The sequence below is a fragment of the Pseudochaenichthys georgianus genome, chromosome 6, assembly GCF_902827115.2.
Source record: "Pseudochaenichthys georgianus chromosome 6, fPseGeo1.2, whole genome shotgun sequence".
In the NCBI taxonomy this organism is placed as follows: domain Eukaryota; kingdom Metazoa; phylum Chordata; class Actinopteri; order Perciformes; family Channichthyidae; genus Pseudochaenichthys; species Pseudochaenichthys georgianus.
Window position 1 is genome coordinate 17,969,400 of NC_047508.1, and position 17,584 is coordinate 17,986,983.

At 41.2% G+C, this 17,584-nt stretch overlaps 1 protein-coding gene across 2 annotated transcripts in view; it reads right to left on the reverse strand.

Annotated features, from left to right (window-relative positions):
- Positions 1–354: 354 nt before the first annotated feature.
- The window catches only part of btbd11b (BTB (POZ) domain containing 11b), a 93,235-nt gene continuing 76,005 nt past the window's right edge, over positions 355–17,584 (reverse strand). The window contains exons 4-18 of one of the 2 annotated variants that reach the window (XM_034085744.1): positions 13,333–13,485; positions 12,973–13,138; positions 11,730–11,819; positions 9,757–9,858; positions 8,535–8,628; positions 8,134–8,269; positions 6,775–6,995; positions 6,451–6,629; positions 3,907–4,012; positions 3,508–3,610; positions 2,960–3,041; positions 2,785–2,853; positions 2,444–2,557; positions 2,086–2,121; positions 355–1,643 (exon numbers count right to left, since the gene is read on the reverse strand). In XM_034085744.1, coding sequence (XP_033941635.1) covers positions 1,434–1,643; positions 2,086–2,121; positions 2,444–2,557; positions 2,785–2,853; positions 2,960–3,041; positions 3,508–3,610; positions 3,907–4,012; positions 6,451–6,629; positions 6,775–6,995; positions 8,134–8,269; positions 8,535–8,628; positions 9,757–9,858; positions 11,730–11,819; positions 12,973–13,138; positions 13,333–13,485 — 1,861 coding nt within the window. In that variant the 3' untranslated portion in view covers positions 355–1,433. The remainder of the gene's footprint in view (positions 1,644–2,085; positions 2,122–2,443; positions 2,558–2,784; positions 2,854–2,959; positions 3,042–3,507; positions 3,611–3,906; positions 4,013–6,450; positions 6,630–6,774; positions 6,996–8,133; positions 8,270–8,534; positions 8,629–9,756; positions 9,859–11,729; positions 11,820–12,972; positions 13,139–13,332; positions 13,486–17,584) is intronic. The other variant, XM_034085745.1, reaches the window with a different exon arrangement.

Consider the following 17,584-nt stretch of genomic DNA (forward strand, 5'->3'; position numbering starts at 1 on the left):
GGAGGGAGTTGCAGTAGTCTAGGCGTGAGATGACGAGAGCCTGGACCAGAACCTGCGTCGCTTTCTGGGTCAGCTGGGGACGTATCCTTTACCTTATGTTTAGACATTATGTGAAGAGTTTATAAAGTGTATGTCGTTTTATTATGTTATTATGTTTCAGGCTCTATAAATGAGTGAACTAAGACAGTGTTGGATTGTTTCCAGTTTGGTGCAACAACAAAAAAAGCTAAACCATGAGCTTCTAGTGGTGGAGAGAAAAATACATTTAAATTTGACATCAAACAGAATAAGAGATGTCCCCTTGCTGTTTTGAGCAAGAGACTGCACCAGGAGAATCCATGAGCAGATTCATAGTATCCTTTATATTAATCTTTATAGAGGAAAGATATATCAAGTCACACACACAGTAGGCTATACAAGCCATGTGATTTCACAATCCCTGAAAAACAATGTTCCCAGTTCAGGAATAGACAGGCCTGGACCCTCTCACACAAAGAAATGACGACACCATGTGACCATAACATTTAGTGACCCATGCTGATGACAAAAATACCCTCACTCGACTTTCAGTCGTTTAGGCGTGGAACAGCTCTTCAAAGTAATACTCAAAACAGAAAAGAACGAAACAGTCATCCCTCTGACATGCAACATTTAAACATAGATATTTAAAAGATGAGCTTTTTGTTTTTACAGCGATATCCAACAGTAAGACACATGAGAAAACATCCGTGTATATATATATATATACACATTAAGTTACATTATCAATAGCTCTGTTTCTTATGAACAATATTTACATAGGGGAAGTCCTCTTTCCCACTCATGTTGCCCAAAGTCACGTGGTGAAAGTCCCTCTTTGCATCAGTCACATTACAGGTTCTTGTCAGTTGTTTGTCTTGTTTGGCTTTAAGGACTAATCAGCACAGATAATGCAAGGTGACAAATATACAAATAATTACTCTGTACAAGTCCACAAGTTTAAGCAAGTATTCACAGCAGTTCTTCCTCACAGAGCCAGGAAGGTATACACTGATGGCTTATCACATTACGCTGAGGTTGTTCATCATCTCAACATTGTATTCTGATGCTGATTGTTGCTCTCCCTCTGTGTCCCCGTAGTACCACCTGATCCATTTAGTTAAACATGTAACAACACACAGACTGTTCTACTTAGCTGTATGAGGGACATTGTTACAGTGATGGGATGTTATTGGCAAACTGTGGCAGCTATCTTATGACAGTCATTGTATGTTACTTCAATACTAGTTGATAGATATCAACAAGGCAAACAGACAGACTATCTGTGTAATGATAACAAAAGCTTATTAGCAACTGATGAGCTTCACAGAGATAAATGTCTTATCTTTTTCTATCATGTCAATACAGTGTCATGTCTCTGCTAAATATTCTCTGGTCCTGTGTTCAGAAGGAGATCAGACGATGGATCCCTTGGAGGAGGACAGGTGGATGGACTGGATGCGGATGGCCAGGGTTTTCTCCAGGTCCTGCAGGATGTCAGAGCCGGGGCTATCTGGAGGCGTGTCGTACAGCAGCTGTTTGAATGGCTCCAACTCGATCAGGATTAACATGTTCTTTAGGAAGTAGCCCTCTATATAGGACGCCAAGTCTGGAGCGCCAAGAAACTGTGAACAAAGTAACAATAGTTCCATTAGCGGACATCTATAACACCTTAAAGAGATAAACAGAAGTGGGGTTGGATGAGATATTTAAATCAGCGTATTACCAGCACTCCCCTAGCTTGAAGCAGCAGACAGTAGTCACAGCACAAAACATTTACAGCGATGGATGGGGGCAGCAGCAAATAATGTTTTCTTTATGTTCAAAAATCTATAGCAATTTAAGTTTACACCGCATTTGGAAAATGTAGATTGCTTTTCCTCACAGTTCTTTCCGAAGCTGTTATCCATGCTCTCCTCAGGGCGACCAGACTCCATTGACAAATACAATGACTTCACCTTGTAGACACGCGGGGTTGCTGGTCTACTGCTGTCTAGATCGGTTAGTTTGTTTGTGTTATTGTGGTTAGTTCAGACTCAACAAAGTTACAGAATAACACAAACTTACCAATGATGGCAGCGGCAGACCAGCAACCCCACGATTCTGCAAAGTAAAGTTATTGTTTTTTTGTCAATTGAGTTTGGTGGCTTTGAAGAGAGCATATAAAGATATAAACGCTTCACTTCCCTGTTGGAACGAGCTGTCTCACAGCGGGGGAAATATTCTAAATATAGCGTACTTAAACTGATATTGTTTTCTTTTAGCTAAAAAATATATTGCTGCTGCCTCTTCAGGAGCAGGTAATCCGCTGTAATACACACACTATAGACACAGTAAGTACCTCGTACAACCCAACATGGAACAACCATCTCTTAAACGTGTTTTACAACACAGCTTGTGTTTTCATCCTTTTCACTTTTTGCACCTTGGTGTGGTTGTAGATCTCCACACAGGTTTCAGTGTTGATGTTCTTGGTGCAGATGATCTCACAGTGCCGCTGCAGAGCCTCCAACTGGAAGAACTTGGCTGCAGACAGAAGCTGGAAAAAAAGCACAATCAAGTTTAGCGTCCAGTTTAGTTTTTTTGATCATGGATACTACTGTGCTTTTTGAACAGTGCAACATCAATAGGTAAGGTAATAGGTACTTGAGATCTACATCTTATTCATTATTATTATTCATCTACAATCACAGTACAAAGGTTGTTAGTGTAACATTAAAGTACATTCTACAGTTTTGCAGTGAACGCTGTGCTAACAAGCCTAACCTCCATGATGTCAGTGTTCCTGATGTGCAGAGCGTCGGCCCCCCCGCAGTAGAGATACTGCATCACCAGCTGAAAGAAGGAAACATATTGAAGCTTTCATACAAGGATGAATAGAGTAGGAATTTATGAAGGAAGCAGTGTGAATGTGAAGTGCAAGTGTGATTTAAAAGTTTACCAAAAAAATGTGATATTTCACATTGCTGATTTCAATGCACGTGTTTTCACCGCAAGGTCTGTTTGCAAGAAGAGTTTTAAACCTTGAGAAAAAGAAAAAAAAGACAGTCAAGTATTTGGTGTTTTATTCACACTTGGTAAATGTTTATACATCTTAATAGTAGCATAAGGTGAGCAAAAGAAACCTTGAACTACTGTTCAGTAATGGGTTGGTTTCAATTAGTTATTTTGTTCTCTGGGGACATTTAGTCAACGTGAGTGACAGATCTACAGTCCATTGATGACAGGACTGACTGTCATCAAAGAAACATGACATGAGTGTGAAATGGAGGTCCTGTCAGGATCCCCAGGGCAGGAAGAAACATGAGTTTATGGATCAGCAGGAAGACATGCACAGTACTGACAACCACAAATCAACACAGCATGTCAACTGTTAGGTCATTGCTGTATGAATACATTTATCTTTTCATATCAGAACTTACAGTTACATTTTCAGAGCTTTTATAGAAATGGAAGAATACTTGGGCATTTGAAAGCTGAATCCAGTACCTGCCGGAAGCTGTGAAGAGCAGGACTTTGTGGGCGTAGAAAGGCTTCCCCTCCACCAAAAAGGTCACATCTGACATCTCTTTATTGTTCAGGAATTGAGGATCTGAAACCCAAGTGGCGAGAAAAACAATGCTTTTCTGATTATCAAAAAAAAAGCGGGGTGTACAACTAAGCCTTCTTGGCAGTTCTAGACACATTTAAGCCACTTTGTATTCTAGTTTCTGAACACTAGATGGCATTACGTGCTCTTCCCATTTTCCTGCATTAACTCCAACAGGCAATTCAACAAAAATACATCAAAGAAGTGCTCATGTGCTGTTTGAATGCTGTATTCTTTACATTGTTAAACAGTATATATTTCACAATGAGAGAAGTGGAATGGAAAAGGCCGGCCCTCACCCAGGCGTGACGTCTGCTTCCTCTTGATCTCTGCTAGTTTGGGGATGGGGTAAGGGCCGTAACACTGGGTGAAGATTGCAGACAGCTGCTGGCTGATCACCTCATTCTGACAAAACACAGACAGAGAAACAAAACATCAGCAGGTGAGGAGGAGAGCTGCTTGAGCGGGCGTTGCTCAGCCAATATCCAGGAGTTCATGTTATATAACAACACACAAGAACTAACTTTAGTGCTCCTCTCCTACACAAACATCCTCAACACAATTATCAGCACAGGGAGGGAGGAATAACTTCTGCAGCCTTGTATCACGCTCAGCATTCACCTTATTCAAGCAATGGTCCCAATGGGCCAAATACTCGGGGCTACCTCACACCATTGAAAGGGGATCAGATGAATATTTCACACCCACAATTCCTCAGAGATTGCTGTAAGGGGGAACACCATCAGAGGCAGAGCTACTGTAGGAGTGTGAGAAAGAGAAAGACAGGGGAGTGAGATCTTCTTCTACTTACAGCTAACTTTCCTCTTGTGTGTGGGGATCTCAAACTAAAGGAGAAGGGGGGGGGCAGTGCCATTCAGCTGTATCAGCGGTGCGCGACACTACAACCCCCACGTGTGTAGTCAGGCTGCTTGCTCTCACTGAAGCATGACGTCAACAAACAGCTATTAACAACCAACCGTTCCACCAGGGACACAAATGCACTGAATTGTTTCAAATATTTACTCGCAATACACAAAATGTATAGATCCACATCTAGAATAGATATAACTTTGGTGAGGGTTTTATCTCCTGTAAATGCATAATTCTTTAAGACACTATCAAACAAAAACAACTAAATCAATGTGTATTGAAACTGAATCATATTTTAAGGAAAACGTATTTTCTTCTGATGTCAAGCTCTGTCTTGATTATCTTTGGTGTCCTGATTGACAGAAAGCATTACTTGTTGTTTATGTCACGCTAAGCTCTAACAACTGCTGCCGTCAGCTAAATGAGCTGTTAGCTACGTTAGCTGGCTGCCAGGACTGGGAGCTCGGGGCACCGGGGGAGTCATTGTACAATGTAAGCTTGTCGGCGAAAGCTTTGGGAGATAAAAGGCTGAAAGACAGATGACATACTGGACCTCCTTGCTGTAGAAATTGTAAAGAAAATGTGCTTACTATGTCCTGTGTTGCACTGTCTTGATGTTTGTCATATTAGCAAAGGTGTTGACTACCTAATCTTATAATAAATTACTAATCTATTCAGAAACAAATCACGTGAACCGCAGTCCACCTTTATGACAGCAGTTTCAAAAGCAAATTGCATATTTGATATATATCATATAACCTGCTATATTTAACTCAATCGTTGAATGGAGGTTTCAGTGAGCCAAAACCAGCAGACAATGAAATATGAACAGACCCTACGTGTTTCAGGCCCTCATGGTGGAGCAAACAGTGACGGGGGTCCCTGAGGCCCCTCATAGAGATCAGGGTCACTGGTCCCCCCATTCATCAACCAAGACAGAGACAGGGATTGACGCGGCAACAATCCACTGAAGGCTAGGATGAGTGTGTGTGTGTGTGTTTGAAATACTGCTGGCATGGGGTTGCATACGTAGCAGGTCTCTGCAGGTTTGCTTGTGTATTTTATTTATGTAAGTGCGTGTGTATGTGTATACTGCAGTCTTTTTTATCATATCAGCAATGACGTCAGTAGGGCAGAACTACGCCAAGGCAAAGGATGCAAAACAAACAGAGGTGACAGCCCGGATGATGTGCTGTTTTAAATCTAATACGGCCCACTAAGGGGATCATGAGCTTAGGTAATGAGACAGCGCCCTGATCTAATGAGAAGGAACGGAGAGGAGCGAGGAGGCATGTCATAAATCATTATCATTCTGGGTTATTGAAATTGAGGAAGCCTCCGGAGGTCTGTCATTCTCTGTGAAGCTGAAGACCTGACTGTCTTATACAAAAAGACATTAAGTCAGCAAAGAGAGATAATGTTTGAAAGGTTAGCTTCATAAAATAAGACATTTAAAGGATCAAAATGTAGCTTTTGAGGAAACAATGGGCTTCCATAAGGCGCTCTCTACGAAACTCCTCTCTAATGAAGATTCTGACATAACCATTTTCTTTTTGGGATTTCTATATATTTTTGAAGAAGTCATTTCATTCTTTTACAAAACAATGGTATTTTTAAGAAAATAAACAAGAATAAATGCGTAAAAGTGTCACGTGGATCTTCTTTGATGCTTATTTTATATCTATATATTTAGAAGCATTTGTTTGGCTTCATCCTCTCAACTTTCTTTTGATTGTTTAGTAGCCTTATTCACTATAATGGGTATTGGCTGGGCATTTACCTGCTACTACTATCAATGGGCACCTGCTTTCAATTTCAAAGGACACTCATTTTCATCATTATTAGAAAACAGCTTCTTATCTAATATGCCATTAATCTGTTGTAGACCCTTTTAAGGACCTTTCTCTGGAAACAAGATCTGAACAGAAGGCTTGGTGGAAGAAGCCAAAGTTATTAGCAGCATTGCAATCTACCTTGCTGGCTCTGAGGATCTGGAACATGAGTGGCAAGCCATGCGTGATGAGCTCCTCAGTGTACTCCTCTTCCTCGATGCAGCTGAACTCTTTGAGGAGACCTTGGATCAGAGGTCGGCGTTGCTGATGGAAACACGTTCGCAGAGACTCCATCCAATTGTGTAAAGTCCATGGAACCCCTGGGAATTAATTAAAGGGGTCAACACATGTGAAACAAAACCAAATTCACACACAAATATGCAAAAAGAAGGTATAAATGTTGCATACAGAATATGATTATGTAGAAAAGAATGCTTGTTTTAAAGAGTGTTTGCAGACACTAACCGAGGCTCCGTATATCTATGGTGATGTCTACATGCCCATGTTCTGAACTGTGGTACATGGCTTCTTTCAGGGCTTTGAGTTTGGCCTTCCCAGTTCGGATCAGGTCAATGTGAGACGGACTTTTAGCTTCCAGCTCCGAACCCTCTGCCAGGATCTCTTCCAAGGATAAGACGTCTCCTTTCCCTTTCTCTGTATGTGACAGCAGCTTACGAAACACATTTCTAGAAGGACAAAAGCACAAAAAACAAAATGAATTTATTTATCCTTACAGATTATAGGACTATTTTGAATTGCTTTTTATTTCACAAGTCTCCAGGCCAATACAAACACAAGTGGCAAACAGGTGCATTTGTATAATTATGCAAAATTATAATAAAAATGATGTGACTGAGTTATGGTCATTACGGACTTGCCACAGCAATCTATAATTAACTGCCTCAGCTATGACTGTTATTACTTCATATAGCTCAGTTTTAATTAGCACGTATGGCTGGATAAACAGATGCTTAGTGCAAATTAATAGACTCAAAATCCATGGGGCAAAAGGCATTTTATGCAAACAGGCACATATCCATCTTAAAAGGCCGTTCTTTGATTTGCTGACTGTCACTTCATAATATACAGTATAGCAGCCCAACCCTTGTAGCCTGTGAATTGCTGCCAAATTGAGTTAAATACACTGGTGATGTGTAAAAGATGTTATGAAAACTTGTACAAAAACTCATGGGGAAAAATTAGGTAAGGCTCTATTTTACAGGTCAGCTGCATTTCAGAGTAAAGAAATACAGAATGTTAAAATATATATAAATAGAAATATTTCATTCGTCATTTAGGAAAAAACATTAGTCGCTACACATTCAATTAATAATAATTAATTGCTAGCATAACGCAGAGTCTGCAGTGCATTGCAGTTAAGCTGAACAAGAACAAATTAAAAACCTGTGTGAATTAAATCAGTGTGCAACAAAGCAAAGCAAACATGTTTATACATATTAACATAAAGTAGAAAACTAACATGTTGGACTTGACACAGACAGAGGTCTGTGCAACATGTTGAATGTGAATATGACAAAGCAGTGGAAGTTCTTTTATTTAAAAAGATGTAAATGTTTAGTCTTAGCACTGTATATTATGGCACATTGAGACCATACTGTTATTCAGCTCAAATGTGTCAGTCATTCAAGATGGTTGTTCTGTTTGTTAGTCCCGAACATGCTCTGGTGAGATTGTGTTTTTGAGCATAAACAAGATTATATGCCGAATACAGTTCGGTGTTCTTAAATATCCTCTGTTTATTCACTCGGGAGTGTGTATTCATGATGGACCATGAATGTGTGTGTGTGTGTGTGTGTTGCCCACCTGTGTCCATGGGCAGCTGCCAGACTGTAGGAGTTCAAGTCTCCCTGCGGCGCGGTGGAGATGCCATTGCGGTACATGGTTCCCACCATGGGGTCCGCCCCCCGCTCAAGCAGCAAACTCACAAGCTCAAAGTTACCTGAGCATGACAAAAAAGATTGGCAGAGCTCACACACAAACAGTACAATTAAACCAGTGAAATGAAAGTGAGGCAAACATGTCACGCATGCCTGTATTTGTCTTTATTTCTCTAGCCCCCAGGATACATGTGCCTCTGAAGTGGTAATGCTGACAGGCAGGTGTTGTTATCAGACAGCTGAGTATAAGTGGCCAGCTAGTGTTGTCAGCTTGCTACAATACAGTTGGACAGGAGGCAGGGGACAGGAATCACACTGTGTCTGTACCTGCAGCAGCAGCCAGCTGCAGCGGGGTCTCTGTGTAGTTCTCCATGCCGTCCTGCAGGGACCCCTCCACACTGGCTTTGGCATCCAGCAGTAGCTGCAGAGGCCAGGTGGGGGCACGGCAGGGTACAGAGTGGTGACACAGGTACAGGAGAGAGGAGGGGTGGGGTGCAGAGGGAAAGTCAGTTGGCCATAATGAGATTGATCTTAAGTCAGGCTTCTCTCATCTGGTGACTGTGTCATGCAAAATAATGTGTTTAGAAAATAGTTGACATTTAATTTACAGCCAACCTTCAATTTTTAACAAATACTTTAAACTGTTCTTCAAATACTAAAAATGTGCATGCTTCCTCTATTGAAACGAAGAAGAATATTTGCTTTCTTGCTGAGAGTCAGACAACTGCTATCACTCTCACATCTTCACAGTAGCCTAATTTTTAAGCTAGCTGGCAGCCAGCCTTAAAAGTTGCTTTTAGATTAAGTACTTTTTAAGGGATTAAACAAACAAGATATAATATGTTAATTGCTGAGCTTTAGAGGTTCTGGTAGGCACACTTCTTTACCTTTGAACAGGCACAAGCTATCCATTATCCCCCGTTTCCGGCGTCAGCTAAATGCAATGTAATGTAATGTTTCCTGGCTGTATGCTACATTTAGGCTAAGCTAACAAGCTACAACTTCATATTTAATATAACACAACTTAATATAATATTTAATAACAATACACTTTATGGTTTACACAGAATTTAATATTATTAATGTCATTCTTTATTTTAAGCTGATGTCCTCAGATATAAAATTGTAGTGCCACAAAGCTTAAACGTTTTTTTCTATTTGAATATAATGATTCAGAATCCAGATGGATCATTAGAGGACAAACTGAATTAGTTAAATGAGTTCGATAACAATTTAGACCGCTGTGTTTCCACTTGCTAAATGCAATCCATTTGCACAAAAATGGGAAATGAACAGGACACATTTGTTCAGACCCAAACATTGACTGGATAAATGCCCTCATTCAAGATGATAAGGTCAATTTGTACATCACACAAACAGAACCAAATGGTAACAAAAGAGAGACAGGAGAAAACTCGTAGCGGAGAACCATTATCATCATCACCACCAAAGGCTTTGATGACAAAAATGACAACGATGACCAACCATGAGCTGAAGCACAACGAGAGGTCATGATGAGAGAATCACAGGTGAGGAAGGACGTCACTACCTGCACCACGGGCACATGTCCTTGTAACACAGCGAAAGTGAGGGGCGTCGCCTGCCGCGTTTCGGGAAAGACTGAGGGATGCTTGTGCACTGAGTTTGGCACCTGGGGAAGGGACACGGGTAGGTGGGTTGGGTAAGGTAGGAGTGAGAAAGGTGGGGGAGAGAGATACGAAGTCATTAACACTTCTACATGGCCTACGGAGCATAAAACAAGCAGCTGCAGGGAGGGGGCGGGGGGTGGCAGGAAGCACTACGGGAGAAACTACAGCAATTCATGAGAAACCCCGGGGCTGCAGGGGACATCTTGTCTCTTTGTTCGCCTCCTAATGAACACGATTGATTGATCTGTCTGGTTACTCCTGGTAATAATAGTTTCAGTCTAGCGCACATATCTGATAGGGAACTGATCGTACCTCTCTGAGGATCATCTCTCTGGTCAGTGTGAAATTAGTAACTATAAGCCAAATGACAGCATGACAACTGTGAAAAACATGAGTGAAGCACAAAAGGAATTGTTTTCTTAAGTGACATGAAATGAGACAATAATGAAGACAAAACATTTAAGTTTTTTCATCTGCAATACAACATAACAAATTCCACAAACTACGATGTTTGTTTTAAAAATCATAATCATAATCTTGTATTACTTTTTCAGTAGGCTAACGTTTACTTATAGGTAAGTTGCTGTGCTTCATAAATGTACTTTAAGCCATTTGTACCACCCTCCTTCAATTTTGATATAACAAAACTATGGAGCCTTAATTCCTAAAGCATATATTTTTCAATAACCCTTCCATTTCAGTTTTGAGAGAATCATGAAGCATGAATCTCATTTTAAGAAGACAAGGCAGGTGGTACTGCACCTGTTTATATCACCAACATTGCTTTATAGGCAAATGCAGGTTATCAGTGTTTTAACATAATTTCCCCTAGACTTAAGATATTCTTTTCACTACTGTGCCCTGTATTTACAAGACATTGTATACATTGTGATTCCTTACTGTAAACATTTTTATTTGTACTCAATTCATAAAATGACACTATGAACAGCAAGTTGCTTTATGTAGGGTTACTAATGTGTTACACTTTAAGAGAATTTAAAGAACATAAATCATTTCAAGGCTGCCTAGCTGTTGAAAGAAACATGTTTGCACTTTGCACACATCTGAGCCAAGCAACATCTGTCTTTAACTTTCAAAATGTAACTAGGTTCAAAACCAGATGCTTATAAAGATTTTGAAAGCGGGTCTTTTTATATCAGCAGACCGTGTGCTTTGTGCTTTGGCCAGAGGTCATGAATGCAGTGGACTGCAAATCAACTGACACAATGCCTGATGGGACATGTTGTTGGTGACTAAGGAAAACCAGGATCATGAGGCCTGAACTGAACTCCTCTCTGAAGTCGGCACATTCAAAGGACGTCATCGAAATTCTCCGCAGACTTCAGAAGTTGGCTTTAAGTAAGCCGATCTTTATCACTTATTTTCCCTGACTGTGACTGTGTCATGTTTAACGCTACATACACTCAAATGCAAAAGAGTTTCATAGCACAAGAAATATTAAATCTGTTTTCAACATATTCTCTAATGTGGCAGAGCAGTTATTGCCTCATGATCTACAGCTCTTGTATGTTTAGCAGCATGACACATGAGGGAGAACAAACAAGGGGAGATGAAGGACAACATGATTGCTTTCTCCAATGCAATACAACACATACAGTATTCACAAACAATCACTTAAGAACTAACACAAACATATAACGGTACATTATGAAGATTTCAAAAGTTGTAACGTCCTTGATTTAAGCATTGCTGATGTCTCCCACTAAATTTACATTTCAAAAACACTGGGTTAATCAAAAACTAGAAACTTAGAGGGCAATGTGTATTCTTAATGATAATCCTTCCTTCATTTGACTTTGATCTACCCTATGTGGAAAACCAGAAAAGCATTACAAACGTAATCAGCACTGACCTCGCTGTTAATATCAGCCCCCGCATCCAGCAGCATCTGCACCATGGCCTCGTCTCCACGGACACAAGCGTACATCAGCGGGGTCATCCCCTACACAAGAACAGGTAGAGAGAGCAAGGGAAATCACATTGTTTGAAAAGTTTAATTTTTAAACACCAATTGGCATAATCATATCCCAGGTAGTGGCATCAGATTAGATTAGATTCAACTTTATTGTCATTGCACCGAGTACAGCGAAATACAGTTTGCATTAGTTTTCAATCAACTTACACAACAGAACAAATATAAAGTGCAGGGTTTAGACATATATAAATAAATACAGATGTAATAGGTAATAGATATATAGGTATATGTTATAAATAGTACATAAAGACATTGTTCAAGACAATTGCATGTGCCCACATTGGACTTTTTGTATGATTTAGATATTTCAACCTAATGTAAAGTTTAAATGAAATTAGTACCAGATCAAGAAAACCGTCTGGATCAAGCAAATGGTAAAGAATAAAGTGACATTCTTTTGCAGGGTTATTTCAATAATGTTGTCAGACACTGATAATAACAATCTAGCTCTTTTAGTGAACTCATATTGAAGATGTGGATAGTATTACATTGCAGCCAGTTAAGAAGCTGCAGCATTGTCGCTCAATACTGAACCAATTGAACATGGTGTCCACATTAGTCACTCAGACACAAACACAAGGGAAAATATGGTCCAGGTAGACAAATATCAAAGTCCCCTTTAAACCGATTTTACCTAAAGTATTACAAAGCACCACTAAACCTTTGCTATTAACTTGTATCCTTGACAGTTCCACTCCAGGCACCTTGAGTCTTATGAGAGTAATCTTTTTCTATTGATTGTTTTAAAGGACACTATACTGTATCAATATCTCCTCTGGGCCAGGGTTTACAGCACAGAAAGGTTCCGAACCAAACTCTGTATACTCTGGTGGGGCAGGTCTTGATGTAATGCAGAGCACCTTGGCAGGAAGGCTGCGGGGAAATGCTGTCAGAATGAGGTTTAATATTCATGACTGCATTTGCGCAGAAAATGTAAAGATGAAGAAGCCATGCAAACAAAATGCTCTGATCCACAGGTTGTGTGTGTGTGTGTGTGTGTGTGTGTGTGTGTGTGTGTGTGTGTGTGTGTGTGTGTGTGTGTGTGTGTGTGTGTGTGTGTGTGTGTGTGTGTGTGCATCAGTGCAAATGAGCATGCATTATTTAATATGTTGTCTCTGACCTGCTCACTCATGCTGTTGATACCATCAGGCCCCAGCAAGTTGACAGCCTGCTTCACCAAGTCTGTGCGTCCACAGCTGAGCATACGGAAGCCCAAATCCTGCAGGAACTTCGCTTCAGTAGAGGCAGCGTCCAGTTTCCTCGAGGCACAGAAGCAGTCATCCGTTCTGAAGGGCAAAGTACACCAAGTGATTCACAGTGTTCGCTTACAGTGCACCATATTTTCCACCTGAAAGGCTTTATTTTTAAACACTACAGGGAGGATGCGCATATGACTGATGTGTGAGTTTGCAAGTCCAGATAATGTGCTCGCTTGTGTTTTGTATGTGTGGGGGAAGAAAGTGGTTTTTCAGCGCCGTACCGGAGTTGGCGCGGCTCACAGTCCACTCCTGGCAGCAGGAGGCGGGCAGCCTGCCGAACATCGTCGCTGTCCACAGAGAAGCTGCGTCTGTGCTCCGTGTGAACCGCTGCCACGCGCACCCACTCCATCAGGGGCGGCAGCACCAAGAACGGCCTGTAGGGGGGGATGGAGGCACATGATCATGACCACACACTGGACTTAAGGCAAACCCAGTACTTGAAAGGAAGGAACTTGCTGAAAATCCATCTTATAGAAATTTGCATATGTAATTTTAGTGATCTTGCTAGCTGTAGCTGATGTTTGAAAACAGGATGTCTAGAAGATGAAATCAAATACCCCAAACTGATATGTCATGCAGAAACACTTTGATGCAAGATCATATATTCAAATACAAATTCTGTTTTATACAGTCAGTGTCAACTACAGAGATTTGTCCAAACTATATCTCTTCACAATCTATTCTGCTCTATTCTAGAGACCTGAAGCTTGGCAGTGCAATGATATAATACTGTGATCATGTTTGAAAGGCTTAGTGTTAAACTAAAAATGCTAGAACTCCACTTATGCATTTCAGAATATAATGCATTTCTATATGACTTAAAATGCCTTGTGATGTTGTAGCAATCATAAGGAATTACAAGTGTCATGTGAACACTTTACAGGGGGAGTAATTGCTCCCCTCTTAATCTGTTTGGCATGACGTTGGTGAACATCATGCCGCTCTCTGTAAACAGAGCATGGTTATGCATGTGAACATACAGTATTTATGACAGCTCAGTATCTGCTTATAGAAGTATGGGTGTGTTTTGCAAACCCACTGCGATACAAGGATTAAACAGGGCAGGAATTGACAATCGCACTGTTGATCCTCCTGACCCCAGAGCTAACAGTGAGCCGCTTGAGAAGGTGTGATGCGGAGAAAACCCAACCACAGTCTCATTGAGAGAAAATAACTCAATGGGAAATGTGCAGGGCCTACTTTTTTGAAAAAACTTCTCTTCCTGTCTATACCTCTCTCCTCCACTCATCCTGCGTCAGTGTGTTTACTGCAGCTACATCAGCATGCATGAGGATACATACTGTATATGTTACACTATGACCTTCATACTGTTCTGACAGCATGCCATGGCTATAAATACACACTTTGTTCACGTCAACAATGAGCTGACATTAATGCAAAACACGACCACTGATAAGTATTATGATGGAACAGGTGTTGCTACTGACGATTTTAATCAAGGAAAGTTTTAACACATCGTTAAAACGATTGGATTTACATATGGCGTGTCAAAACTGACAGTTTCATCGGGTTTTTCATTTTGCAGAATGCATCGTTTTAATCATATAAGTATCTTAGCTAATTTATCCTGTGGGATTTGCTATCCAGTACATCGCTTGATGTCTTGATGTCGGGATGCCTGGACTGCCCTTGACACAAGAGCCGCGTTCACACTGCGGTACTTTTCCCACAAAGGTTCATGCGAAATAAGTACAGATCGCGTTCACACCGGAAAAAGTCCCTGGGGGTGGATTAGACCAGTGGTTCCCAAACTTTTTGTGCCCAAGGCACACCAAAGGACAAGTACAAATCTCAAGGCACACCTATTGTGCAAAATAGCCCTTATAACACGTGTTATCACTGATATCATGTAAAATATCTGTAAATGTGCATAATTATTTACTAATGCCAAATAAAATGTGACAAAGACAACTATATTACTCATGAAATATTTATTAACGAAATATTTCAGAAATTAATTTGAAACGTTATCAAATTAGGCTTCATCAAAGCAGCAACACACTCATTTAAACCAGACAGGTCACAACATTAAAAATGAGACAAAGGAAATTCAGCACAGAGAACTGTCAATGCAAGGAAGCTGCATTGTCCATGGTCCTGAACTACAAATTATAAATGTAACATTTCAGCAGAGATGGGGTCGTTACTAAAAAAAAGTAATATATTACATATTACTTTAAAAAAGTAAAAAAAGTAATATATTACACTACTTCGTTACTCTCTACATAAAGTAACTCGTTACTTTACTCGTTACTTTACTCGCAGGGCCGGCCCGCCCCTCCCTGCAAGCAGATCACGCAGACTGCTAAAGTTTCAAATGTTCTCTTTAGTTCAGTTTCCATTGTCGCATAAGACTGATCCAGATCCTGAATGTTTTCCTATCTGACCGTGGCTGTTCTCTGTCTCCTGCTATCTGTATATTGCGCAGTATATATCTGCTCACTCTGTTGCGTCTCCTGCGTGTTGGCCATGTGTTGCACTGGAACCAGACACCGCAAAGACTTCAGCCGAGCACGTACGAACTGCGCATGCGTGAGTGGCAATAACTCTCCTTACCAGCAGGCGGCGGTAGTGTGTATTCGTCATTCAAAACAGGCAACAACCGGAAGACAGAGAAGAAGAACAGACTGTGATATAAACAAACAACAAATAGCGTGTGCGGTAGCTCCACCTTAGCATGTGTTCTTTGCAGGTGCTTGTTGAGGTTTGACGTGGTGTTTCCAGCAGTGGATAACAGCTTCTGGCCTGGACACAGTTTGCACCTCACCGTCACATTCCTGTCTATTCTTCGGATGAACTCAAAATAATGGGCATACCTCCACCCCTCGAGAGTTATCGCTGACTCAGCCATGTGTATGCAGCACTGCAGGTGGAGATGTGGACGCGCAAATCGCGCAGATTACGTACATATAAACCTACAAAGTACTGATATAGCTGGGAGTCCCAGCAGCTTCCGAGTAAATCTCCAGAACGCCGACACCTCCTCATCTCCACCGCTCCCATGTTTTATTTTGTGTTGCCATAAGTTAGTCTCTCTGCGCTTCTGCGCTGGGCTAATGCTAATGCGAGGATAATAAAATGGCGGCTTCACAAAACTTTTTGGGAGTTTTACGGGGCGTGGTTTGCAATCCGCCCAGCCAATCAGAAATATAGCTCTTTTCTCACAAAAGAGCCGTTCGAAAGTCCCTGCTCTCTCGCAGGGACTTTCGAGGGGGTAAAAAGGTTCGCATGAACTACTTTTAGTACCGGCTCTTTTTGGTGTGAACGCGATCATGAACTAAGTTCGCATGAACCTTTGTGGGAAAAGTACCGCAGTGTGAACGCGGCTCATCGGCCCACATCTGTCACTCACTGTTAATTACTCACTGATCAATGCTGCTCCGAGGAGGATCTGTTACTGTAATAATTGTTTGATCTGCTAAGAAATCTTACTTCAAAGGATCCTGACCTACAGCTCATTTGACTTTATTGGCTGTGCAGAATTCATTAAAAGTGGCACACAACACCCAATCAAGAGGCAGGGAACGTATAGTGGCAATGCGTTCCCTCATAGGAAAACAGCAGATCACAAATGGTTCAAGGTCTTGCTGTTTCCCCTCTCAGGGCTTTCCTGGCTCTGGCAATGTGCCTATATATAACTAAAACAAACATTAATGTGATTTCTGATACAATGGTGATTAGAGCTAAAGCAGACCTGGGACACACATTATAGCTGATAACTTGCTCCACTGCAGGCGATAAAGCCTGGAGAAGGACTGCTCAGGCTCAACTGTCAGTACTGTTTCCCACCTCTGCCGCATGCTGACAGGGGTTTCCACCAAACTGCAGGAAATACTGAGGACTACAGCAGGATGTGATGAGTAAAATAAGAAAAATAAGGCATTTCATAAGGAGAAACTACAAGGACTGTGAGGACTGTTCTCTTTCCTGACTATGAAGTGTCAAAAAACTGCATGATGAAGGATCAGGGGAATTAACACTATGGAAACATAGCCTAAGCCTTATGTTGTTCATGTATAAGCAACCAGCACAGTCCTACAGCTGCCAGCTGATTATATCCCCCTATGTCATTGACGGTAATTATAAATACTGACGCCGGCTTCAACAGCCACTTCCTGCCGCAGCTCAGGTCACCCTGAGGGCTCGCTAAAGTAGCCAATAAGTTGACAATTCACTGAGATAAAACTGTGCTTTCCTGCCAGAGGAAAACATCTGGTGTGCCATTTCAGGGGTTAGCACAGAGAGCCAGAAATATAATAAAGTCTGAAGAGGTTTACAGTTACAGGAGCAGGAACATTACCTCTGGATAGTGTCTGTGACGCAGGAGTGTAAATTGTAGATGAAATAAAGTGGACAATGAAGGCGCAATAATGGTACAATCCCACAGGACAACATGAGGTGAAGGGTTCTGATGTTTTGTCAATGCTGCAAAGTCATACCTCCACTGTATGA